The 27,780-nt window shown below is 31.3% G+C and overlaps 1 protein-coding gene across 11 annotated transcripts in view; it reads right to left on the bottom strand.

Annotated features, from left to right (window-relative positions):
- ROBO2 (roundabout guidance receptor 2) overlaps nt 1-27,780 on the bottom strand; it is a 606,204-nt gene that overhangs the window by 267,457 nt on the left and 310,967 nt on the right. For all 11 annotated transcript variants that reach the window (XM_031958824.1, XM_031958826.1, XM_031958829.1 and 8 more), the window contains exon 5: nt 10,850-10,988. In XM_031958824.1, coding sequence (XP_031814684.1) covers nt 10,850-10,988 — 139 coding nt within the window. The remainder of the gene's footprint in view (nt 1-10,849; nt 10,989-27,780) is intronic.

Raw genomic sequence — 27,780 nt, 5'->3', positions numbered from 1 at the left:
AAAAAAAATCATCTTTTAAATAATAGTACATTTCATTTTATATTGCCTTACAATTTTAAAAATAATTTCATCTACCTGTCTATCTATCTTTTCAAAAATCAAAATATACCTCAACATGGCAACTATTATAACATTCGTTTTATAGATGAGAAATTGAATATCACAAGCGTTGTGACTTTCCAAAGGTCATAGAAGTAGGAAAATCCAAACATAATCATTTAAAAAATTTAGATTTGTATTCTGAATTTGACAAATATTCAGAAATTATTTTCAAATTTAAAATATAACAGAAAAAGATCATGAAATCAAAAAAATATATATAAAGTATACTTTGCTTTTGTAAAAGTATATAATAGGAGAAGGTGCAGAGCCAAGATGGTGGAAAGCAGACACAGCTTTCTGTGACCTCCTCTGACCTTCTCTCAAACAAACAGCAGATTAAGTCTCTAAACTGGTTTTAGAGTCAAAGAATCCACAAATATTTGAAGTACAACACATTCCCAGAAGATACCTTGGAAAAACTTCAGAACAGGTATGTGTCAAACAGCAGGGAGACAGTCTGCTGAGCCCAGACTGCAGCACAGGGAGATGGGGCAAGGAGCTGGGGCTGGGAGTCAGAATGTTGCAGCTTCCACCCACCTGAGAATTTTCTGTGTCTCTTAGGCTACTCTGTTCTGGTTGGTGGTTTGATAGATTTGCTTCAAAAGGCAAATGATATAACACTGAGCCCTGGAAGAATCCACTGTTACCCAGCAAGGGAAGTCAATCAGTAGGGCAATTTAAATTGCCCCAGGGCAAATTAAAGCAGCTGTAGCTACTTTGCATTGAACAGACCTCAAGCTTTTAAAAAAAAGATTAAAAAAACCAAAAGGAGCTACTCTCACCATAGACAGCTTTTATGTAGAGAACAGATCTTAAATGCTGAGGTTCCTAAAGGCACAGCAACTTCAGATGAAGTCCCAAAAAAAGACATAAGCATGTCCCCATTTCACAAAACTTTCTTAGAAGATTGCATGAAGGATCTTAAAAGAGAGTTAGAAGGAAAATGGGGAAAGGAAATGAGGTCATTTCAAGAAGGAATACAAAAATCATATAATGCCCTACAAAAAAGACATGAAAAAGACACCAATTCACTGAAAAACAAAATTTGTGAAATGGAAAAAGAATGCAATGAACAAAAAAAAAATCAAATGGCAAATTGCAAAAGGAGCTAAAAAAGGTAACTAAAGAAAATAATACAATAAAAACTAGAATTGAATGAATGGAAGTGAATGACTCAATAAGGCTTCAAGAATCATTCAAACAAAAAAAAAAAAAGGAAAGAAAAATAGAAGAAAATATGAACTATCTCCCAAGAAAAACAAGTGACTTGGAAAATAGATCCAGGAGAGACAATCTAAGGATTATTGGACTTCCTGAAAGTCATGATGAAGAAAAGAATGCAGACATTATCTAATAGGAAATCATAAAGGAAAACTGGCCTCATATCTCAGAATCAGAAGGTAAAATAGCCATCAGAAGTATTCATCAATTATCTCCTGAAAGGATCCCCAAAATGATAACAAAAAGGAGTATCATGGTTAAATTTCAGAACTATCACACCAAGGAAAAGATATTGCAAGCAGCCAGAAAGAAACAATTTAAAAATCTAGGAGTCACAATTAGGATTGCCGAGGACCTAGCAGCTTCCACCTTAAAGGATCAAAGGGCTGGAATCTGATATTCTGAAAGGCAAAGGAACTTGGATTACAGCCAAGAATAAACTATCAAAACTAAAATGAAAATTATCTTTCAGGGAACAAGATGGACATTCAGTGATATAGGTGAATTTCACCTGTTTCTAATGAAACAACTGGAACTGAACAAAAAAATGTGGTCTCCAAACAGAGAACTCAAGAGAAGCATAAAAAGATAAAATGGAAAGAAGTCTTGAGAACTATATTTCTGTTATGGGTATACTTAAGAGAATGAGGGTATAATTTGATGTAAACTAGAGATGGAAAGGGGATCATACTGAAAAAAGAGGGGGAAAAAGTAAAATAAGGGAAATTACATCTCATGAAGAGGCAAAGAAAACTTATAATTGAAGGAAAAAAGAGAGGGGGATGAGCACTGTGTGAATCTTCCATCAGATTTGGCTCTAAGTGAATATCAGGCATATTTGGTTTCACAGAGGAACTTGTCTCATGTTATAGGAAAGTAGGAGGGGAAAGGGGGAAAAGAAAGGGAAAGACTAAAGAAGAGAAAACAGAAGTATTAGGGGAAATATGTAAAAAGGTGGAGGTTGCTTTAAAAGAGGAGGGCTGTTTGACAGAGGTGGTCATCAAAAGCAAAATACTGGAGAGGAGAAAAGCATAATTTAGGGTAAATAAGATGGCAGGAAATACAGAATTCATTATTTTAACTGTGAATGTGAATGGGATGAACTCGCCCATAAAATGGAAGCAGATAGCAGACTGGATTAAAAGCCAGAATCCTACAATATATTGTTTATAAAGAATACATTTAAAGCATAGTGATACATACATAGTGAAGGTAAAGGATTGGAGTAGAATATATTATGTTTCAGGTGAGGAAAAAAAAGACAGGAGTAGCCATCCTGATCTCAGGTCAAGTAAAAGCAAAGATAGATCTAGTTAAAAGAGACAAGGAAGGAAACTGTATCTTACTAAAGGGTACCATAAATAATGAAGCAATATCAATAGTAAACATATATGCACCAAGTGGTGTAGTATCCAAATTCCTAGAGGAGAAGTTAAAAGAGATGCAAGAAGAAATAGACAGCAAAACTATACTAATGTATAGTATACTATATATGCCTTGCTTTCTCAGAACTAGATAAAACAAACCACAAAATAAATAAGAAAGAAGTTAAGGAGGTAAACAATGTATTAGAAAAGTTAGGTATGAAAGATCTTGGGAGAAAATTGAATGGAGACCGAAAGGAGTTTACTTTTACTCGGTGCATAGAACTTATATAAAAATTGACAATGTAATAGGGCATAAAAACCTCAAAATCCAATGCAGAAAGGCAGAAAGAATAAATGCATTCTTTCAGATTATAATGCAATAAAAATCACATGCAATATAAGGTCAGTAGAAAATAGCGCAAAAGTTAATTGGAAATTAAATAATCTAATCGTAAAGAATGAATGGATAAAACAGCAAATCATTGACAAAATCAAAAATTACATCAAAGAGAATGAAAATAATGGGACAATATACCAAAATTTGTGGAATGCAGCCAAAACAGTTATAAGGGGGAATTTTATTTTGCATAAAATAAAGAAAGAGAAGATCAAAGTTGCAGGATACGAAATAAATTCACATAAATCATCAGCATTTTTACATATTATCAACATAATCCAGCAGCAAGAGATACAAATAGAATTTCCATTTAAAATAACTGTTGATAGAACAAAATATTTGGGAATCTATCTGCCAAAGGACGGTCAGCAATTATATGAACAGAATTACAAAACACTTTCTACATAAAGTGAGATCTAATCAGTTGGAAAAATATCAAGTGCTCATGGATAGGCTCAACAAATGTAATAAAAATGACAATAGTACCTAAATTAATCTACTTATTTAGTGCCATACCAATCAAACTCCCAAGAAATTATTTTACAAATCTAGAAAAAATAATAACAAAGTCCATCTGGAAGAACTAAAAGTCAAAAATTTCAAGGGAATTATTTAAAATTTCAAGGGAATTAGTAAAAGAGAATGCTAATGAGGTAGCCTATCTGTGCTAAACCTAAAAACTATATTATAAAACAGTGGTCATCAAAACCATTTGATACTGGCTAAGATCAATGGAGTAGGTTAGGATCACAGGACAAAACAGTCAATAATTATAGCAATTTAGTGTTTGACAAACCCAAAGACCTCAGCTTTTGGCATAAGAACACACTATTTGACAGAAACTGCTGGGAAAATTGGAAACTAGTATGGAAAAAGTTAGGCCTTCACCAACACCTAACACCATATACAAAGATAAGATCTAAATGGGTTCATGATTTAGACATAAAGAGTGTTATTATAAGCAAAGTAGAAGAACATAGGATAGTTTACCTCTCAGATCTGTGGAGAAGGAAGGAATTTATGTCCAAAGAAGAAATGGAATTCATAATGGAACACTAGATATATAATTTTGATTATATTAAGTTAAAAAGTTTTTGTACAAACAAAATTAATGCAGACAAAATCAGAAGGGAAGCAATAAATTAGGAAATCATATTTACATTTAAGAATTCTGATAAAGGCCTCATTACTAAAATATGGAGAGAACTGACCCAAATTTATAAGAATGCAAGCCATTCTCTAATTGATAAATGGTCAAAGGATATGAACAGACAATTTTTAAATGAAGAAATTAAAAACATATGTAATCATATGAGAAAGTGCTCTAAATCACTATTGATCAGAGAAATGCAAAATAAGATATCTCTGAGATACCACTACATACCTTTTATATTGTCTAAGATGATAGAAAAAAGAGAATGACAAATGTTGGATGGAATGTGAGAAACTGGGACACATATATTGTTGGTGGATTTGTGAATGGATCCAGCCATTCTGGAGAATAATTTGGAACCATTAAAAATGTTATCAAACTGTATACCCTTTGATCCAGCAGTGTTTCTACTGGGCCTATATCACAAAGAGATCTTAAAGGAAGGAAAGGGACCCACATGTGCAAAAATGTTTGTGGCAGCCTTTTTCATAGTGGCAAGAAACTGGAAACTGAGTGAATGCCCATAAGTTGGAGAATGGCTAAATAAGTTTTGACCTATGAATGCTATGGCATATTACTGTCCTATATGAAATGATCAGGAGGATGATTTTAGAGAGGCCTGGAGAGACATGAACATGGTAAGTGAAATGAGCAAAACCAAGAACTCATTGTACATGGCAACATCAATATTATGTGATGATCATTTTTTTAAATTTTTAATAGCTTTTTATTTATATGATGATCAATTTTGATGAACATGACTCTTTCCTACAATGAGGTGATTGATGCCAGTTCCTATGACCTTGTGATGAAGAGAGCCATCTACACCCAGAGAGAGGACTGTAGGAACTGAATGTGAATCACAACATAACTCAAAAAAAAAACAAAAACCTCTTTTTGTTTTCTTGCATTTGGCTTTCTTACTAGTTTACTTTCTTTTTGATCTGATTTTTCTTTTGCAGCAAGAGAATTGTATAAATACATTTATACATATTAGATTTAATATATATTTTAATTTGTTTAATATATATTGGATTGCTTCCATCTAGAAGAGGATGTGGGGGGAAGGAGGAGAAAATCTGAAACATAAGGCTATGCAAGGGTCAGTGTTGTCAAATTATCCATGCATATGTTTTAAAAATAAATAGCTTTAAAAATTACAAAAAGGAAAGTGCTAAAAATAAAAAATAAAGTATATAATACATTCAAAAATTACATTCAAACCTCAGCAACTTTTTTGTGTTTCCTCAGGCATACTTTTTAAAAAAAGATAAAAACTAACATATGGCACTCCCCATGACTTGTTTCTTTGATAAATGAAATAAATAAAAGGGATTTAAACTTAACTATTGTAAATACTTTTATCCAAATGCAAAAGAAATGTCTGAACTGACATGTAGTGACTTAAAATTATGAATTATAATTATGAATTAATTATAATTATAATAAAATTAAATATTTTTACTCATAAGACTTCCAGAAATCTGTATAGCTAACCTGAGTTTCTGTTTTGAGATACAATCCCACATCTGACTATTAGACATGTCCAAATGCACCTCAAAGCCAACATGTCCAAAACAGAGTTGATTATCTTTTGTTATAGGTCTTCCCATCCTTCCCTAATTCCATATATCTATCAAACATATTTTAATCATTTCAGTCAGCCCCATTATTTGTGTCAGAGTTTGTCTCAAAACTTAAATTTCCCCCATGTCCTATGTCTAGTATATTTTCTGCTCTTGACAGATCTACCACCGCATCTCACTTAACCCTTATCATTGCTTAAGGTCAAGCCCACACATTCTCTTATTTGAACTTTGCACTAGCCTCTAATTGGTCTTATTATCTCAGATTTCTCCATTTTTCAATCCATCCTCAAGACAAGTGTCAAACTGATATTCTGTTCTGATCAATTCATTCCCTTGATTCATGTAGCTTCAGGGTCTCTATATTTTATTCCTAAGACAAAATATAAATTCTTCCTTTTGATATTTAAAAGTTTTCATCAGGCTCCAACCTAATATTTAAATTTATTGTACCTTATTTCTCTTCACTGTGTCTTTTATTCCCTATCATATCCTATTCAAACTCCATGACATTCCTTATATTGTCACCTACAATTTAAACTGTCTTTATTTCCTCCCCACTTTCATCTCAAAGAATATCCAGCTCCAATGGTAAATTCAGTAGTAAAATTATTAGGTCAAATAGTATGGTAGTTTATTAAAATTTCTCATATAATTCAAAATTTTTGTACAGAGGAATTGGTCAAATAGATCAAATCAATTTATACTTCTAACAGAAATATTAATATATGCATTTTCCTACAATTCTTCCAATATTTCTTGTTCCAGTTTTTACTCCCTTAACTAATTCGATAAGTATGAACCTCAGAATTGGCCAGAATTGCAGTTTTTTTTGTTTATTTTGGGCATTTTTCTATGATTATTGTTGGTTTGCAATTCTTTTGAAAATCGTTTTTTCATGTCTCTTTACCAATCATCGTTTATGTAATAATTTATTGTTTATGTAAGTCCAAAAATATATTTTGAATGTTAGATTTGTACTGAAGCTATTTGAAGTAAGGATTTTATTTGAACAGTTTTTATCTAATAGAAATTATGTTTGGCCTTTTGTAATCATTATCTCTTTACTTGTTATGAATTATTAAATTATTAAAAATCCTGTTATATGATTAGTAAAAATTAAATTTATGTATTATTATTTTTATGTTGTCATAGCATAGACATGAATAATGGGTATTGCTTAGTCTTCCTTTAGTTCTATAAGTGGTTTTAGTCAAATTTATATAGCATTTGTGTTCATGTATTTGTATAGGTTAACTTCCAGATATGATATCTATCCTGTATTTTTTTTCATTTATTATTATTTATCATCACCTTTTCCTGTCATCTTAGTCCATATGATAGGTGTGAGGTGATACCTCAGAATTGTTTTAATTTTCATTTTTCTACTCAATATGATTTAGAGCATTTTTTTAATTTGACTATAGATGGCTTTAATTTCTTCATCTGAAAATTATTTATATTCTTTGACCAATATCTAGTGGGGAAAGCTTGTATTCTTATAAAGTTGAATCATATGATATGATAGACCTTTGGAGAAAATTGAATAGGGATAGGAAAAAATATGTCTTTTCTCAATGATAAATGGTACCTACACAAAAACTGACCATTAGGATATAAAAACCTCACAATCAAATGCAGAAAGGCAGAAATAATAAATGCATCTTCTTCAGATCACAGTGCAATAAAAAAATTACCTTCAATACAAGTCCAGGGAAAGACAGATTAAAAAACCATTTGTAAATTAAAGAATGTAATTATTTAAACAAACAAAAATCATAGAAATAATCAATAATTTCATTCAAGAGAAAGACAATGATGAAATAACATACCAAAACTTATGGGATGCAGCCAAGGAACCTCTTAGAGGAAATTTTATACCTCTAAATACTTACATGAATACAATAGAGAAGATCAATGAATTGGACATGCAACTAAAAAAGCTAAGAAAAAGAACAAATAAAAAACTCTTAAATACCAAATTAGAAATTATGAAAATCAAAAAAGAGATTAATAAAATTGAAAAAAGAAAACTATTGAACAAATAGTTCTAAAAGAACTAATAGAACAAAGATTTAGTTTTATGAAAAAACAGCAAAATAGATAAACCTCGGGTTAATTTGATTAGAAAAAGTAAAGAAATAATTAAAAGCATCAAAAATAAAAATAAATTAAGAAAAGTTTAAATGAAGAAGTAATTAAAGTCATAATTAGATGCTATTTTACCCAACTGTTTGCCAGCAAGTCTGACAATCTAACTGAAATGGATAGATATTTACAAAAATATAAATTGCTTAGATTAATAGAAAAGAAAATAAATTACTTAAATAGCACCATTTTAGAAAAAGAAATTGAAGAAAGAAAAATTTATTCACTAAGAAAATATCCTCAAGGTTAGATGGATTTACAAGTGAATTCTACCAATCCTTTAAAGATCAATGAATTACAGTACTATGTAAATTATTTGGGGAAAAATAGGCAGAGAAGTTGATTTGTGAAATTCCTTCTATGACACAAATATGATGTTGATACCTAAACCAAGAAGAGTGAAAACAGAGCACGAAACTTATAGACCAATCTCTCCAAATAATATTAATGCAAACATTTTAAATAAAATATTCACAAAGAGATAATAATAATTTATCAACAGATTAATATACTATGATCAAGTGGGATTTATACCAGAAATGCAGGCCTGGTTCAATATAAGGAAAACTATTGGCATAATTGATCATATTAATAAAAAGTTAACAGAAATCATATTATTATCTCTATAGATGCAGAAAAATCTTTTGACAAAATACAGTCCCTATTTCTATTTTTAAAAAAAACCCTAGAGATCATAGGAATAATGGAGTTTTCCTTAAAATGATAGGCAATATCTAACTAAGGCATTATTTGTAATGGGAAAAAGCTATTACATTGCCATTAAGATATTGTACTAGAAATGATAGTTCTAGCAATAAGAATAGAAAAAGAAATAGAAGGAAATTGAATAGGCAATGAGGTAATAAAACTATAACTCTTTGCAGATGATATGATGGTATACTTAGAAAATCCTAGAGATCAAGCAAAAAACTGAATAGTTTTTTGAATAGTTGTTTGAATAAACAATAACTTTAGCATAGTTCCAGGATATAAAATATTCCCACACAAATCATCAGCATTTCTGTATCTTATTAACAAAGTTCAGCAGGCAAGAGATAAAAGAAAATTCTCCCTACAAAAATTGTAGGCAAAATAAAATATCTGAGTATCCACCTACCAAGACAAACTCAGGAACCATATGCATACAATTACAAAACACTTTTCATACAAATAAAATCAGATCTAAACATCTGGAAAAATATCATTTACTTATGAGTAAACTGTGCTACTAAAATAAAAATGGGAATTCTATCTAAATTAATCTACTTATTCAGTGTAGTACCAAGCAAACTGACAAAAAATATTTTATAGAACTATGAAAAAATAACAAAATTCATTTAGAAAATGAAAAAGTCAAGGATATCAAGAAAATTAATGAAAAAAATATGTAAAGGGCAGTGGCCTAGCATTATCAGATCTAAAATTCTTTATATAAAGCAGCAGTCATCAAAAACCATCTGGTTCTCGCTAACAAATATCATGGTAGATCAATGGAATAGGTTAGATGCACATGACACAATAATCAATGACTATAGAAAACTATTGTTTGATAAATTCAAATACTCCAACTTCTGGGATAAAAACTCAATATTTGACAAATATTTATGGAAAATAATGTCAGAAACTCAGCATGGACCTAACTCTTACAACCCATACAAAATATAGTCAAATAGGTACAGGATTTTGGTGTAAAAGGTGATACCATAAGCAAATTAGGAAAGCAAGGTATAGTTTACCTGTCCAATCCTTGGAGAAGGGAGGAATTTATGACCAGAGAAAATCTAGAGAACATTATGAAAGGGAAAATAGATAATTCTGATTACAGTAATGTAAAGAGTTTTTATACAGACTAAATCAATACAGCTAATATTAGAAGGGAAGCAGAAAGCTGGAAAAAATATTTTTACAACTAGTGTTTCTGAGGAAGGCCTCATTCCTAAAATATATAAAGAACTGAGTTTGTATTCATTCTTAATAGATTCTTGTCTTATTTATTACTGATAATTTTTTTTGTTTTTGGTAATGCACAGAAATGCCAGTGGTTCTTTGGAGATTTATATTCTCTCCTTATATTTTGTTGAAGTTATTGTTTTCATTAGTTTCGTTCCTGTTTCTCTGGGATTGGCATATATATATATATAAAATATATATATATATTTCTGTATAAACACACAATAACATACACACACACACACACACACACACATATATATATATATATATATATATATATATATATATATATACTTAATCATATTGAGAAAAGGTCTTTCCTGGACTATACTTTTATACTTTGTTTTTTTCCATATAAAAGAGCATCATATTACATCAAAACCTTATTTGTATTTTTATATATACATTAACTATAGCATAGTTTCTCAATAGGCTATCCTCCATTGCTGTAATACACTGCCTTCTCACCTACACTTAAAAGAATTTATAGTTTTCTTCAAATGTAGCTCAAGGACTACCTTCTCCATGAAGCCTTTCATAATCTCTTCAGGTTATCCCTAACTATTTTTAGTTAACTAATTTGTATTAACTTTATACTTATTCTATAAATATTTTTAAGTGTGAATGTTTGCTCTTCTAGTAGGTAAGTTCTTTGAGAGTAAGGATTATTTTAGGTTTTGTCTTTGTATGCCTTGATCTCATTATAATGCCTGTATATATGAGATGCTTATTAATGTTTATTGATTGATTGAGAATAATCTCTTGTTATCTATATATGTTGATATCTTGTTATCTAACAGTTATCATCAGTAAAATGAGGTCATTATTCTTAATGATGTAATATTCTGGGGGTCTATCACTCTTTAACTATAGACATATAACTCTAATAGTCAAATCAATTTTCACTTTGTAATTCTCTTACCTTCCTCTTGGCAAGTCGGTATCATCCTTCTTCCATCTGACAGTTGGTTGGGGATCTCCTTGGACCTGACATCGAAATTCAACAGCTTCTTCTTCCAGTATCACTTGGTTAATTGGCCGTCTGAGGAAAGTGGGTCGCTCTTAGGGGGAAAAAAGATTTGAAAGTGAAGTATTGTGAATGTTTTGTATAAATAGTTTATTATACTTCTCCTCTCCTCAATATGGGTATACATAAACATTTTTCTATGCCCTTTTCATTTATCCTGTATTTCTCTTTGATAATCTTATTTATTTATAGTATCATTCAACAAACATCTCCAGGCAATTGACTTACAAACCAATACTGATTTTGCCAAACTCTTTTCAGAACAACAGGCCTGAATTTCTACATGCTATGTATCCTTCTGGATATCCTGAATATATCACCATCCTCCAAGTCATCAAGTTTAAAAATCTTAGTGTTATTTTTTCGATTAAACTCTGTCCCTCTTTTCTCAGATTGTAATTCAATATTCCTCTTGCTCTTCTCTTTGTAATCTAACAGATTGCTCAGATTTTATTTTAAATAATACTCTCTTCCTAAATTTTGTTAGCATTGAAGATACATGCTGATGATTCTAGTGTATTTTTTTTGTCTTTCTACTTTGTTGCAGTTCTTAATAGTGTTGATTAATTTATGTGATAATTAACTGGCTGTTTCTCATTACACCATTATCATTTTATCTCCATTTCCTTGCTACACTGAAAATGTACCCTATAATTTTGGATATTTCCCACCATTTTTGGTTGTATGTTTTTAAAATATTGTCTCATTGTTATAATTATATTTATTCATATATATGGATAGACCAAACTTTTGAACAATTGCTGATTTGTTCCAGATTCTCCACAATATTCTGAGTCTTTACTATAATGTGGCAAAAGAGTGTCTCTTGCAAGCACAAGAATTTGTAGGACTTCAATATCCACACAAAATCCTTTTTCTGCTCAACATTCTGTGCTAGATTTTCACCATTATGGTAGTGAGAAAATTTGTTGATCATAAATCTGTCTGTTTTATGCCTTTCTTGACATCTGCAATGAGAAGGTATTTCTTCAGAATTTTTTCAGCTGTTATAATTTCCTAGAAATTTTAAATGATTTTGATGTATTGAGGGCAGCTAGATAGTGGATAAAGGATTAACCCTGAAATCAGGAGGAAGTGAGCTCAAATTCAGACCTCAGACACTTCACATTTACTAGCTGTGTGACCCAGGGCAAGTCACTTAATCCCAATTTCCTAACAAAAAAGAATCTCCTGAAAGAAATTTGTGTGATTATTTAAAAGTCTAATAGCACATAGGCTGGAGATCTCTGTAAAGCCACTTTGGAGACAAGATTAAGAGAAAGATGATGGGCAAATATGAATGGAGGCAATATCCTAAATTATTAGACTATAGATTCATTTTAGTAAACATGTATTATTTTTATAATTTGTTCTTTGACCCGCTTGTTATTTAGGTTTTTCTCTTTGAGTCTCCTTTTAGTCCCATGCTATGTAATATACAATTTTTATTAATGTGGGATGATTACAAATATCAAAATTATCAAATAACTTTGACATTTGTCATCATCCCACATTAATAAAATTGGTCATGTTAGATTTTAAAAGAATTGGAATTGTAAGTAAATGTAAAAAGGGAAATAAACACATCCATTACAAACTATGTAATAAAATATATTGGAGCAAAAAGTATGGCACTAAATTTCTCCTAGTTCTTTAAGATTAAAACTATTCTCTTTTGAAATAGAGAATGACCAAGACTATCTTGGATGGGGGAAAGGCAAAGAAAGAAGCAAGAAATAAGAAAACAATGATTTATTTTTATTTTTTTATTTTTAATGACAATTTGTTAGTGAATTTACAAGGTTGAGTTTTATTTACTATAGGAAAACTCCTAGTAAGAAAATGCCATCCATGGAAACAAATCAATAACTACTCTGCAACTTATAAATAGGGGCCTGATTCATTGAGTGATTGACAATTTTCTCAAGGTCTCATAGACAATATGTGTGGGAGACAAGAACTGAGGTCTTTCAGATTCTGAGAACAGATCTCCATTCATTATGACATCCTGCCTTTTGTTGGATAAGAAAGCAAAAGTTTTCAGAAATGAAAACATTCACTAACAAATTGGTAATTAAAAATATGCTCTACTCAAACATTATTATTAATTTCATTTTTCTTTTTTATCATTAATTTATTTTAAAATAATGATAAAAAAGAAAAACAGAAAAGGAATACAAAACAAAAAAGAATATTGTCATGTGTTTAGAACATTGTGATGTGTCCCATAAGGGGATAGTTAAAATATACAAATTACCAGATCAAGAAAGTATATATATATATGTATATAGGTATATATATATATATATATGTATATATGTATATACATATATATGTGTATATATATGTGTGTGTGTGTGTATATATATATATATAAACAGAAGAAATTAATTCATGAGTGCCCATCTTTTCTTGTAAATTTCTTTTGTTCTGTTTTTTATTTTATTTTCCCCCTTTTAAATCCCACCACCACCACCACCCCCAACAGGCATAGTTTAAAAAAACATATTTATGTATACATATGTAGACATATACATACACATACACACATATGTCCACACACATACACACACACACACACACACACACACACACACACACACCTTTCCTATTTTGGTTGACTCTGCTTTAATTCTGTTCCTAATTTGCCTGACAATTATTAACCTCTCCTAAACCAATGATCCCCACTTTGTCATTCTTCCCACACCCTTTGTTTTTTGTTCCTCCTATATATATATATATTATATATACTATATATATATATATATATATATATATATATATATATATAGTATTGCTTATTTAACCCATTTCTGATGTGAGAAGGTTTTCAGAACTATGGGCTCTTCTCCCCCATCTAATGCCTCTGTATCTATTCTTCTGATGTACCTCATTTGTATGACATAATTACTATTTTTAACTTAACTCTGCACCAGTCTTTCTTTTGAACTACCTTATTGTTGATGTCAATTTTAAACATATGGTATTCATTTCCCATATTTAAAAAAAAACCAACAACAATTTGCCCATGTTATTATTGCTCTTATATATTACATTTTCTATTAAGTTAGGATTTGGTTGATAGTAAGTTCTAAAAATCTGCAAGTTCATTGAATATTCATTTTTTTCTTTTTCAATATTATAGATAACTTTGCTGGATATGATATTTTTGGCAGCAGGCCTTGTTCTTTTGATTATTGGTAGGAATGATTCCAGGACTTGCAGTCTTTTATTGTGGCTGCTGATAAGTCTTGTACAATTCTAATTGTAGCTCCAGCATATTTAAATTGTTGTTTTCTCATTTCTTGCAAAATTTTCTCTGATTTGGGGGTTTTGAAATTTGGCAATAATGTTCCTATGAGCTAATTTTCCTCATAGGATTCCATTGAAGTGTTTTTTTTTTTCCTATTTCAACTTTCCTCTCATGTTCTATCATTTCAGGACAATTTTCTTGGAGTATTTCTTGCATTATAGTGTCAAGATCCTTTGTTTCGTCACAACTTTCAGGCAGTCCAATTATTCTTATATTTTCTTTTCTTGATCTGATCTACAAATCTTATGTTTCACGTTCTGTTTTTTCATTTTTTATAATCTGTTTTGTTATTTCTTTGTTACTCATAGCTTCACTTGCTTCTCCTAGCCCAATTCTAATTTTCAAAGAATTATTTTCATCTTTGAGACTATATCTCCTTTTTTAATTGCTTAACTTTTTTTCATAATCTTTGATTTTTTTCTTTCAGTTTTTTCTCAATGTCTCTCATTTGATTTTTAAATTATTTTTAAAGTTCTTCTATGAATTCTTTCTGGGAAGGGAGCCATTTCACATTACTCTTTAGGGTAGAAGCTTTTTTTTTTTTTTTTTTTTTACTTCAATGTCCTCTTCTGAAGATGAACTCCAGTTTTCCCTATTCCCTTAATAAGTTTCTGTGGTGGGCTTCTTTCTTCTTTGTGGGTTATTTTTTTCTATTTTTTTCCTATTTTTTCTCTAATCATAGAGTGGGGAGATCATGCCTCTGGTTTCATCTCATCTCTCCTCTCTGATCAGGAACCCCAACTCAAGAGTTCCACCTTCCAGCAAATGACCATAGCCAGCAGCGTCCCTGACTCACTGTTTCCATACTCATGGGTGTGCTGGTTTCTTCTCTCCCACCAGGAGTCTATACATAACAGCTGGCCTGGCATTCCTAATCAGCTGAGGTTTAATCAAGTCATTCATGACTCAGATCCAGACTTCACAAACAGCCCAGAAGGTGAAAGTTTCTGTGGTTCCTGCTGAGGCTACAGCCATACCCAGTTAGGTGCAGGGTTCTCCATTTAAAGTTTCTGTGGAGCTATCCCAAAGGTGTTTGCACTTCATGAGAATTAATCCCCAGCCTGGGGTCTTTCTTGGGATCTTCTCCAGTTGTATCAGGAAGACCTTGGTTCTGCCTTAACTCTTCTTGATTTTTCACCAGTCTATGTTCCCTTTGGGGTACAAATTTGATCTTTTTATGGGGGAAATCTGGAAAGCTTGAACTTTACCAGCCTATTCCACCATCTTCCCAGAATCATCCCCCTGTAATTTCATTTTTCAAGATACAATTCAACTTAATCTCTTTTTTTTTCTTTTCTATAGGCAGGAATAGAATGTAGTCAAAGATTTCTAAGTTTGGAATCTAGAAGACATGAATTTAAATCATCCCCCAGATACTTACCAACTGTGTAGCCATGGACATGTCACAAGCCTTTCTCAATTTCAATTTCCACAGCTATAAAATTACAAATATTTATATGTCACATAGTTGTATAGATCAGATGAGATATATATGTAAATTGTTTTGCAAAATTTAAAGAACCATACAAATGTTGATATTGTTTGCTTTTTAATAAGAAATGTTGACCCTCACTTTAAATGTATTATCTTTAATTGGGCTTTTTCTTGTACATATTATCCTTAGATAATGAGACCTTCTTATTTATATTGGTTTATAGATGCACAAATGTAATAGTCCTATTTTTTTTTAAGTTGTAACATCTAAAATATTTCATTTGAATTGATTGATATTTTATATGAATGATTTTTTCTTATGATAACTTTTGATACTTAATTTTGATAAAGGCATATCCAATTAATTTTACTCTTGATTTCATGAATTCATGAAGTATACTATGGTCTTCACTTTTTACATAATCTTGGGCATGGAATTTTACCTTCCTGATTTCAGGTACCACTACTGCAAAAATGAGGAAAGAGGACTAGAATCTTATCACTAAATGACCATAAATGATAATTCAAAGTATTATTTTATTTCAATGGCTTTTCAATAAAACTAAATCTTCTAGTATAACATAGGAATATACAATTCCATGATTTCACCTCCTGCCATTATTTCTTTTTATCCCTTTGTGAATATTGTGAATATTATTGTTCCATAAGAAACTTTAGGATTTGCAAAACACTTTACAATTATTACACCATTTTTTAAATCTCATTTGATCATCACAACTATGGTGGGAGGAAACATTATTAGTATTCCCATTTTACAAATGAAAACCTTCCAAACTGTCCTTTTTCCCTCAACTGAAATGTCCTTGCAAATTATGTGTGAGTATGTTTTGTTTCAAGTCATTTTATGCTGGTGCCCCTAAAGATACTTGAGCCACAATTTCAAGAGGAAAAAGAAATAGATTGGTTTGTTATTGTTGTGACCAGTAAAACTGGGACCAGAAACTTAGTAATGGACATTTTCTATCCTCTTCTGCTCAAAGGAGAGCCTGCTTAGGATTGAAAGTAGCCCCGGAGAGTTAGAGGTATTAAAGTTTTGCTTGGGTGAAAAAAGTTTTGATTGAAATATTCAGAAAGCCATGGATGGCATAAAATAATGACCCAAATGCAAATCACTTGATATATTCAAATGTAATTTGAGAAACCCAATTGCATTTTAACTTTTGCATCTATTGAAAGAAATAAGACATCACTATAGCAAAATGATACAGTGAAGCATGTAAAGTTTACTTTAAAAATTCTGATAAGGAAATGTCATCTTTTAGGAAGAAAATATTCATGTTTTGACAAGTGCAGCTGTTTCTGTGGTGATATATCATCTCTATAAAATCATTGAATTCTTTTGTCCAAATTAAAGAGGCTAAATGTAGGCAAACGACATTTTAATTTTAAATACTTTGCATATGCAACCATATTAAAAATACAAAGTCTACCAGAGTTAAATAGAAAAATAAAAAGACTGCGAATTGCCTATTAAACAGATGTTAAGTCAATAGTTGCTGATAAATATAAAGAAAGATGTACCTCGTAAATACTTTTGTTTCATATGAATAGAATCTCACTGATAACTTTCTAATAATTCTATTGGTCAAATCAATGAAGGACAAATGTCCTTTAAAAAATCTATATTATATTATCTAGTGTCTAATTTGGCAAACTACTAGAAGCATAAGGGATAAACAATGGATTATTAAGGTTCAGGCATAATATTAGGTATGTGAAAATTATAATGACATTTTATCCATGTTGTTCCTTTTTATGAAGCATAAGTGACATAAATTGAGAAGAAAGTTATTTCTTATGTAGTTTTCTGCCCATGTATCACTAAGGCTATCTTCTGAATAGTGAATCTCTAATTATACAACAAGGGAGTGATTAAAGAGAATGCCATCGCCAGTTCAATTACAGTTCCTTATATAAGATTAACTATATTTGAACCACCTGCATAACTTGCTTACAAAGCTAATCACTCTGGAGAAAATAAGTGCTATAGCAACCAGCTCTCAGCAGTCAAATCTCTCTGTAAAATTCCAAATAGGAACTTAGGAAAATGAAACTTTGGGGGCTAAAAAAGTCAAGTACCTAAGTATAGTGACATAATAAAACATTATAATTTTGTCAACAACATGTAAAATGTAATGTGTTTAAATTGACAGTTTTCATAAATTCAAAGTATAGTCACCCTATCATTTCAAAGTTACATATTATATGTTTGTGCCACTATGAAGTAAATAAGGCAATCAGTAACCAGACAACTATCACCACTTAATAACTGCTAGACTTGCATCTATAGCAGTTATTATTATTCAATGAAATAACTTCATCTGGAAAAAACCATAGACTAGGCATGGTACTAACTGTTCCCTTTCTTTAAATTCATTGTCCATGTACTAACAATGTCCATTTTTAATTAGAAAGACTGTATCACAGTTTTTAATTGTGAATTATTGGCCTCCATGTGCCTCTCCAAAAAGATGAAATTATCATGTATTAGTGGTTTAAATGTGATTAAGTTTTAATTACCTTAAGATATTTCTTTCTATCCTAAGAATGTTGTCTAATGAGATAAAATTCTATATATAATGAAAATTGAATTACACTTAAATGGATTTTAAGAGTCTCTCAATATTCAGTAGGTGCTTTTTATATTATTGCTAAAATACTCAACATTTTAACAGTTTATAAATATATAATCTCTTAATGATTTGATATCTGAAAGTAGCTTCAAATAATAACAATACTTTCATTTCAAACAATATTACTTGTAAGGCATTTCCACATATAATATTATTTCATTTGATCTTCACAAGAACTGACTTAAGTTGGAAGGATAGAAATACGATTTTCTCCATTTTAGAAAAGATGAGAGAAATTATGTGATTTAAGATTCATAACCAGAGAGTCTAACTCCTAGTCCTCTTTTGATAAAACAGCATCTTTTCTATATAAATGTATAGGTTCTAATTCTGAAGTACATATGAAAAATAAATTATTTTTAAAATGATGTGCCCATCTATACATGATTGTTTTATGTTATAAACAACATGCATAGAAGTCTAGATAAATAATTTTTTAAATTTTAATATCTATCTTTCCAAAAGGAAGACAAAAGTAATTTCTATTTTCCTAAAGATTTCAGGAAATTTTCAGAGAAAAACCTTAAAATCATAGTATTGATGACCTATAGTTCAAGGGACCCCAGAAAGCATCTAATCCAATCCTTTTTTTTACAGTTGAGGAAATGGAAGCCCAGAGATGTAAATCAATTTTTGACGTGTTGCTTAATCTCTCTGAGATAGAATTTCTAAATATAAAACTGAGGGAGTGGGACTAGATAGTTTTAAGGTCCATTCTACTGACAGATCTATGATCTTATAATATTCTATATTTAGAAAGAATTTTCTGAATGAACCAGAATGGCAATAGATTATTCCAGATAATTTTTCAACATTGCAAAATTTAATAATTGAGGCAATTAAGCCCTTGTGATTGACACAGATAATTATTTTCTAGAACTTTCTTTTATGTCTACACACTTACATTAGTATGTAATTTTTGAAATATATTTTTTACCAACCACAACACTTCAAATTAGAAATCACAAAATTAACATAATTTGAAAGAGGCATCCTAAAACTGTAGTGGTCCTGTGGTCTCTGATAACTATCTAAACAGAATAACCCTAAAGCAGGAAACACACACACACACACACACACACACACACACACTATGAAGGAAAATATATATCATGTACAAAATACATTATTTATTTGTATTTTTATTTATTGTTATACATTTTATATAATTTATACAATATGTAATTTTGTATATTATTATATTTGAATGTTTGTTATGTATAAATATATTTATAAAATTATATTATGTAATAAATACATATTTTCCCAAAACCTCATCAGAAAGGTAGAACAGTTTAGGAATAAATAAGAAATTCAAATGCATTTGCTAAAATGTGATTTAACCAGAATGTAAAAAAAAATTGAGTTAAATAAGCTAAGCAACTTGAAATTATGTATTAAAGTAATCCATTTTAAAGGCAAAGTGATAACAATGTAAATCACAAAATGCCTGGCATCTTCAACAGGTAGAATAAATGTAAAACTAGAGACTTAGTAAATATTTCCCTAAATTCAAAGCTGTAGTTAGGAAGAAAAGTATAGCATTAAGAAACAAAGCATCACAAATTCCTAACAAATATAGATAAAGTCTTTCCATCCTTAAAGATAATTAGGATTATAATCTCTTAACGCTACATAATTTTAATGACAATTTTCCCAAATCAGCTTTATGTCTCCAGGGATTATAACTGGCATGAGTAATATCTGATAAATATTCTTAATATTAATTAAATATTCTTTAAAAATTCTCTCCTTCCCACCCCAACCTTAATCTCCTTCTTCAAAAGCTTTAATTAGGCAACTATGCAATATGGATTAATTTTTTTTTTTAGTTCTGCCATTTTCTTTTTTATACTTTTTTTATTCACAAAGGTGTCCTCTCTTTGAGGTTCTAAAGTGTTCATTAGTCATTTTTGGAATGAACAAGAACCTGTTTAATATATAAATTTGGGGAGAATAAATAATGTAAATTAATCTATCATTCTTTTAATATATATTATATATATGTATGTATATATGGCTGTACTATACAGCTCATATCTTTTAAAATTGCATATCCTTGAACAAACAATTTACAGATGAAGAAATTAAAACCATTTCTAGTAACATGAAAAAATACTCCAAATCCCTATTGATCAGAGCAATGCAAATTAAAGCAATTATAAGATACCACTACACACCTCTCAGATTGGCTAACATGACAGGAAAAGATAATGATGAATGGTGAAGGGAATGTGGGAACATTGGGCCACTAATACATTGGTGAGGAGTTGTGAATTGATCAAACCGTTCTGGACAGCAATATGAACTATGTCCAAAGAGCTATCAATGCATACCATTTGATCCAGCAGTGTCGCTCCTGGGCCTGTATCCCAAAAAGATCATTAAAAAGGGAAAAGGACTCACATGTGCAAAAATGTTTGTGACAGGCCTTTTCGTCTTGGCAAGGAACTAGAAACCGAGTGGAGGTCCATCAGTTATGGAATGACTGAATAAGTTATGGTACATGAATATTATGGAATATTATTGTTCCATAAGAAACAATCAACAGGATGATTTCAGAGAAGCCTGGAGAGACTTACATGAACTGATGCTAAGTGAAATGAGTAGAACCAGAAGATCACTGTGCACAACAACAGCAAGATTATACAATGATCCATTCTAATGGACCTGGCACTTTTCAATGGCAAGGTGATTCAGTCCAGTTACAATGGTCTTGTGATGAAAAGAGCTATTTGAACCCAGGAGAGGACTGTGGGGACTAAGTTTGGATCACAACATAGTATTTTCATTTTTTTTTTGCTTGCATTTTGTTTTCTATCTCATTTTTTTCCCCTTTTTGATCTGATTTTTCTTGTGCAGCATGATAATTGTGGAAATGTGTGTAGAAGAATTCCATATGTTTCACATATATTGGATTAACTGCCATCTAAGGGAGGCAAGGTGGGGGAAGGGAAGGAGAAAAAAATCTTGGAACACAAGGTTTTGCATGGGTGAATGTTGAAAATGATAATGTTCTTCTCTAAAATATAATATTTTCTGGGAGCAGGTTTCTTGGGTGGCTTCTGGAGGCAGCCTTTGTTTCAATTCAGTGTAATCACCCCAAATGAAGCCAGGAATTAAAGTCCAAATCCTTAATGTCTCCTTCAAAGTCTTATCTCCTCCACTTGGGCTTCAGCTAGTTTTCTGGAGGCCTTCCAAATCTTGGTTTCAGTGTTCTCCACAGGGCAACCTGCCACCACTTCTCTGTCTTCCTTAGTTCTCCCAACTCCCAAAGGTTTGTACTTCAGCCTCCAGTTCACAACAAAGGTGGAAGATGAAATGAATCTCTCTTAGCCTGCAAGAGCTTCTAGTATGCTTGTCCTTTCTGGCCCTGACACTGAGTTATATGTTCCACACTGAGTATACACCAATCATTATATCACTAGGAAACCACTATTTGTTGTAAGATTAAATCAATACTAAACTAGATTTAACCACTGTCTCCTTAATTGCACTTACTTAGCACCTTATAAGAATCCTAACAGAAAATTATCTATGGACATATTTTAAAAATTAAAATGCTTAAAAAATAAAATTGCTTATGTTTTGAAGTGTTAGAGTCTTGTAATCATAAATAACCTAGACAATCCTAAAACAATGATTATTACTTAAAGAATCATGAAAAATAGAGAAATGGACTCTAATGTCTTCAATAATATGACTCATAGAAGAAGCATAGGTAATTATAGGAAGATATAGTGAAAAAACACTGATACTTTTAGTCATCATTTCACTGCCATCCTTAACAATTATATGAGTATTTTAAAATTTTTTATAGTGTATTATTTTTCCAGTTACAAGTAAAGATATTTTTTAACATTTATTTTTGTATGATTTTGAGATCTAATTTTTTTCACCCTCTCTTCCTTACTTCCTCCTTTCCTTTAACCTAAGCAAGCAAATTGACATAGGTTATACATGTACAATCAATTTGTATGAGTCATTTTGGCAAAGAAAAATCAAAAGAGAAACAAAATAAAGCAAAACAAAAAACAACCAAAAGTGGTTGGTGAAAATAGTATGCTTTGATCCACATTCTGTCTCCTTAGTTCTTTTTCTGGTTGTGGACAGCATTTTCCATCTAAAGTCTATTGGAATTGTCTTGGATTGTTATTGCCAAAAAGAGCTAAATCTATCATAGTTGACCATCACACAATATCGCTGTTACTATGCACAAGGTTTTTCTGGTTCTGATCACTTCCCTCAGAATCATTTTATGTAAGACTTTCCAGGCTTTTCTGAAATCAATCTGTTCATCATTTCTTATAGGACAGTAGTATTCCATTATATTAATTTACCATAACTTACTCAGCCATTCTTCAATCAATGTGCATCCTCTCAATTTTCATTTCCTTGCCTCCACCAAAAGAGCTGCTACAGTTTTACACATGATATAGATATTTAGCATTCAACACCAGTTTCCTTATCCATGTCATATTTTCAGTAATAAATTTGTGTCAAAAAAGATATTAAGAAACAAGCAAAAAGTAGCTTGTAATGCAGGGTTCAGAATATTGGAGTTCCTAATTTATGGAACTTAAACTAAAATAGGTAAAGTATTGTTGGAGTTAAACTAAAATGGGTATAATATTTTTTGTTTCACCTTTTCAACAAAAATTACCTTAAATGTTAACATTGCACTTATATTTGAATAAAAAGACATCACAAAACTACATGAATACACATAGGTGCAAAACACTCATGTCTCAAATTAAATTACTCTCTCTCCAAAATTACCAGTGAAACTTTTAAGTGTCATATATTTTTAACTTCTTGACCTCTGGAGACTTTGATACTGTTGTTCACCTTGTAGGGAAAAAAAATTATTATATTTATGTATCTATTATTTTGATTTATTATTATGTTATTCTGGGAAAATACATTGTATCCAGAATGTCACCTGGCATCTATAACTCTTTCAGAAACTCTGGGGATAGCTACAGTGAATTTTGAGTTATCCCAGGTACAGGTACAGGGTTAGGTAACCCTAACCCTAAATGTCTCCAGTTCTAGCACTCTGATTCTAAATACCTCCAACTCTAGACTCTGTCATTCTATTGTTTTACAGGGTAAGGGTGGTTCCATAGTTTGATTTGACTTGTCTAAATCCTATATAATATGATTTTCTAGAGTTTGGGGGAGAGGGAACTTCATCTCCTTCCTGGCTTGCTCTTCTTCATCAAATGGTATAATACATTTCGTTCTAAGACTATTATAGATTTGGGTTTTTTTTTCCTTGAGAAAATCCTCTTACTAAATGACCAGCAGGATGAATACAGAGAGGCTTGGAGAGACTTACATGAACTGATGCTAAGTGAAATGAGCAGAACCAGGAGATCATTATATACTTCAACAACAATACTGTATGAAGATGTATTCTGATGGAAGTGGATTTCTTTGACAAAGAGACCTAACTCAGTTTCAATTGATCAATGATGGACAGAAGCAGCTACACCCAAAGAAAGAACATTGGGAAATGAATGTAAACTGCTTGCATTTTTGTTTTTCTTCTTGGGTTATTTCTACCTTCTGAATCCAATTCTCCCTATGCAACAAGAGAACTGTTCAGTTCTGCACACATATATTGTATCTAGGATATACTGCGACATATTTAACATATATAGGACTGCTTGCCATCTAGGGGAGGGAAAGGAGGGAGAGAGGAGAAAAATCGGAACAGAAGTGAGTGTAAGGTATAATGTTGTAAAAAAATTACCCTGGCATGGGTTCTATCAATAAAAAAGTTATTATAATAAAAAATAATAATAATAAAAATTAAAATTAAAAAAAGAAAAAAGAAAATCCTCTTACTAATACTTTTTTAGGTTTACATTGTTTTTTTCTGATTCTCTTCCTAGTTGTCTGACTATTATTTCTTGGTATCCTTTTTTGGGACAGTCATGCAAGTCATATATGCTAATCATGGAGATTCTCCAAAGCTCTTTCCTGGGGACCTTTTCTCTTTTACGTCTATACTATTTCACTTAATATTCTCATCAGCTCCCTTGGATTCAACTATCATCCCTTTATAGTTACTTCTCAGATCTATTAGTCCTACCTTAACTATTGCTCTGACCTACAATCTCATATAGATTATTGTACATCTTAAATTCAACCAGTCCAATATGGAAATCACTATCTTTTCCTCAAAATCCTAACTTCTTTCTAACCTACGCATTATTGTTGAGAATACTACCATTCTTCCACACATTCAAGCTCTCAACTTTAACGTCATACTAAATTTCTTTCTGTTTCTCTGTCTCTGTCTCTCTTTCTCTCCTTCCATTTCATTCACTGGACTTTATCTGATAACTTACCAAGTCCTGTTGTTTCTGCCTTTATAACATCTCTTGCATATATCCCCTTCTGTTGTCAACACTGTTATCATCTTAATATAGGCTCTCATCTCTTCATGCCTGACATTAATGCAATAGTCCACTGGATTTCCTTCCTGTCTCAAATATCCTCACTTTCCAGTCCATTCTCCACTTAGCTATTTAGGTGATTTTCTGAAGTGTGGATCTTACCATGTTACCTCTATCCCTTTAATTTAATAAAATTCTAGTAGTTACCTATCGTTTTCAAATAAATCCTGTGCCCCTTTCCTGTATTTCCAGGCTTCTTGTACTTACTCTGAAATCCAATGTCACTAGCTTCCTTACTATTTCTTGCATATGACATACCAACTCAAAACTCTTGGCATTTTTATTTGCCCTACTCCATTTGTGGAACCACCACTTCTGGAGATGAATCTCTGTATCCTAACTTATTAGATTCCTTTAAATTTCACCTAAAGTTCAACCTTATTGTCATTTATCTCAATATCTTCTCTTTGAGATTATTTACATTTAATCTTGTATATGTCTTGTTTGTAGATGGATATTTACATATTGTTTCCTCCATTAGAATGTGATCTCTCTGAAAATAGCTTCCTGAGGCATGGGTTATTTTAGTTTTAACTGCTTTTTTGTCATTCTTTTTATACCTAGCTCTTAACATAATTCCTGACACATAGCATATATTTAATAAATGTTTGCTGATTTAAATTCTTTTTCAATTGTCATGATATTTTAAAATTATGTTCTCAAAAGCCATTTCAGTGAAACACAAGGTTTGGAATTATCTCTTTGTAGAGTGTTGAAAATCAATTAGGGAGGGGTAAATGACTTCCCTGATGCAGTAAGGTGAGAGAATATAAATTTTTAGTGGATTCAATTGTACTTCAGTTCTATTCAGTAATATGTGAACTGGAGCAGACATAATCAATAAAGTTTAAGTTTTAAGATATAGTTAACAATGGGAGAAAGAAACAAGGGATTTGAGAATAAAGGATAGGGCAGAGAATAGATGAACTAGTTATACCTAAATATACCCAACTGATAAATGATACAAGCCTAGAATATTTAAAATTCCTAAGGACCATCAATTGAATATAAAGTAATTGCCACAACAAAGGTGCCAAAAGAATCTTGAAACCCTCTCAATCAGAAAATGCAAAATCTCCTTGTCAAATGGGAAGAAATAGAATTCATATGCAACACTATTTTAGAGTAAGTTTACAATTCTTTAGGAAAAAATATTGCAGAGAAGAATGAAAAAAATTGTTAACCATATCACTTGACATTATGGTGAGAAATTTTAGTTGGCATATCATGTGCAATAAATAGCAAGGTTTGAAGAAACCATGGCATGAAGCTCAAGTAAACCAAATAATGAAAAATAATTTTAGAATGAACTTTGAAGGAAGACAGCAGAAAGGTGAAAATAGCAAATGATATTTCAAAATTTTTATAGACAATTTTCCCCCATCAATAGCAATGCATGTTTGAACTCAATAATATAATGCATGAGGAAGGGGAATTTTTGATACTATTATAATTGAAAAAGGGAAACATTAAAAAAAAAATCAATCCACAAGCCTACCTTTATCATTTTCACAATTTATATGAGGGGGACAATAATGAACATCAAGAAAGTAAATCATGAAAAAGTTTACCAATAGTTTTACATTTACACTACAAATAGTGTAATACATGTTTTGAATAATGTAATATAGTACAGAAAAGATAAGATCCCAATAAACATACAGTAGTTTCATAAACTGATTTTAAAGAACATATTTGATATAAAAAGTTTCCTTATAATGTGTCTTCATGTATATAGTATGTAGGGTGATAAAAATTCCCTTGATAAGATAGAAGAAATAACTTTATTTGAGGCTCTTTTGATTATTAATATCACCTGAGACCTAAAAGAAGGATATGTGATCACACACATGGATGTAATCTTCCATGAATATAATTGTCAAGGAGCATTTCTAGTGACATGTCAAACTGAAAGATGCAACTGTAAATAGTGGGGGCTTTTATTTGTATATAATTTATACTTGAATAATTTTATCAAACTATGAGCATTATAGAACTTTTAAAATCAGTTCCATAAATATGCAACCAATTAAAAATTATTAAGCATTTACAAACACTGTGCAAGCATTATGATAAATGCTGAGGGTACCAAGAAAGATAAAAACAGTCCTCTCCCTTAAAGCTCTCATATTTAAGTAGGGAAGAAAACATGGAAATCTGTAGGTACATGAAAAGTTATATACAGAATTAATAGGAAGTAGTTTCATAGGGGAAGGCACCAGCAACTGATGGAACTAGAAAGGTCTAAGCATAGGAGAGATGAGACTTCAAGACAGAGGAAAATCACTGCCAAGAGATGGAAACAAAGAGTGATATGTACAAGGAACAAGTAGCTGAATCATTGCTTTAAAATATAGTTTAACATCTGGTACTGCTAAACCTATGATGTATGGAGAATAACAAAGTCTAAGATTAGAAACAAGAAGATAATTGATGCTGGAGATAATAGCAAGCCATTGTATGTGAAGGTTTTCTGGAGGCAACCTTAGTTTAAGTTACAATCAATAATTACTCCAAAATCACAGCCAGCTGGTAAAAATGCAAACGTTTATTTCTCCTTCCAAATTAGCCCTGTTAGTTCAGAGACCTATCTCTCTGCTTGAGCTCTTGCAGCTTTGTCCTTGGCTTCTGCCTCTTTCTTCAGCCTCCAGCCAGCACCAAGTTGGGAAGATGCAATGGATCTCTCTTGCCTCGAAGTTAGAGCTTGTAGGCTTTCTTCCAGAGTCTCTCTCTCCTAAGTCCCACAAGAAGAACTAAACTCAAGCTTCAAAAGCTCCCTATATATGTGATCTCCCAAAAGTTAACTCCGCCTTCTGGAGGGAGAGGGATTCTGGGTTATCTCCCAGAGTGCTCTCTGGCCATAAGGGAGGTGTAAATTCGGACTAAGCCCTACTAAGCCCTGCATCCTCCCACACGTGTGAACTCCATTGAGTACTTAGATACTTATGAGCTCTCTAA

Source organism: Sarcophilus harrisii, chromosome 3 (assembly GCF_902635505.1).
Source record: "Sarcophilus harrisii chromosome 3, mSarHar1.11, whole genome shotgun sequence".
Taxonomy (NCBI): domain Eukaryota; kingdom Metazoa; phylum Chordata; class Mammalia; order Dasyuromorphia; family Dasyuridae; genus Sarcophilus; species Sarcophilus harrisii.
Note: the sequence above shows the minus strand (reverse complement) of the source record. Positions and strands in the feature narration are given on the sequence as shown.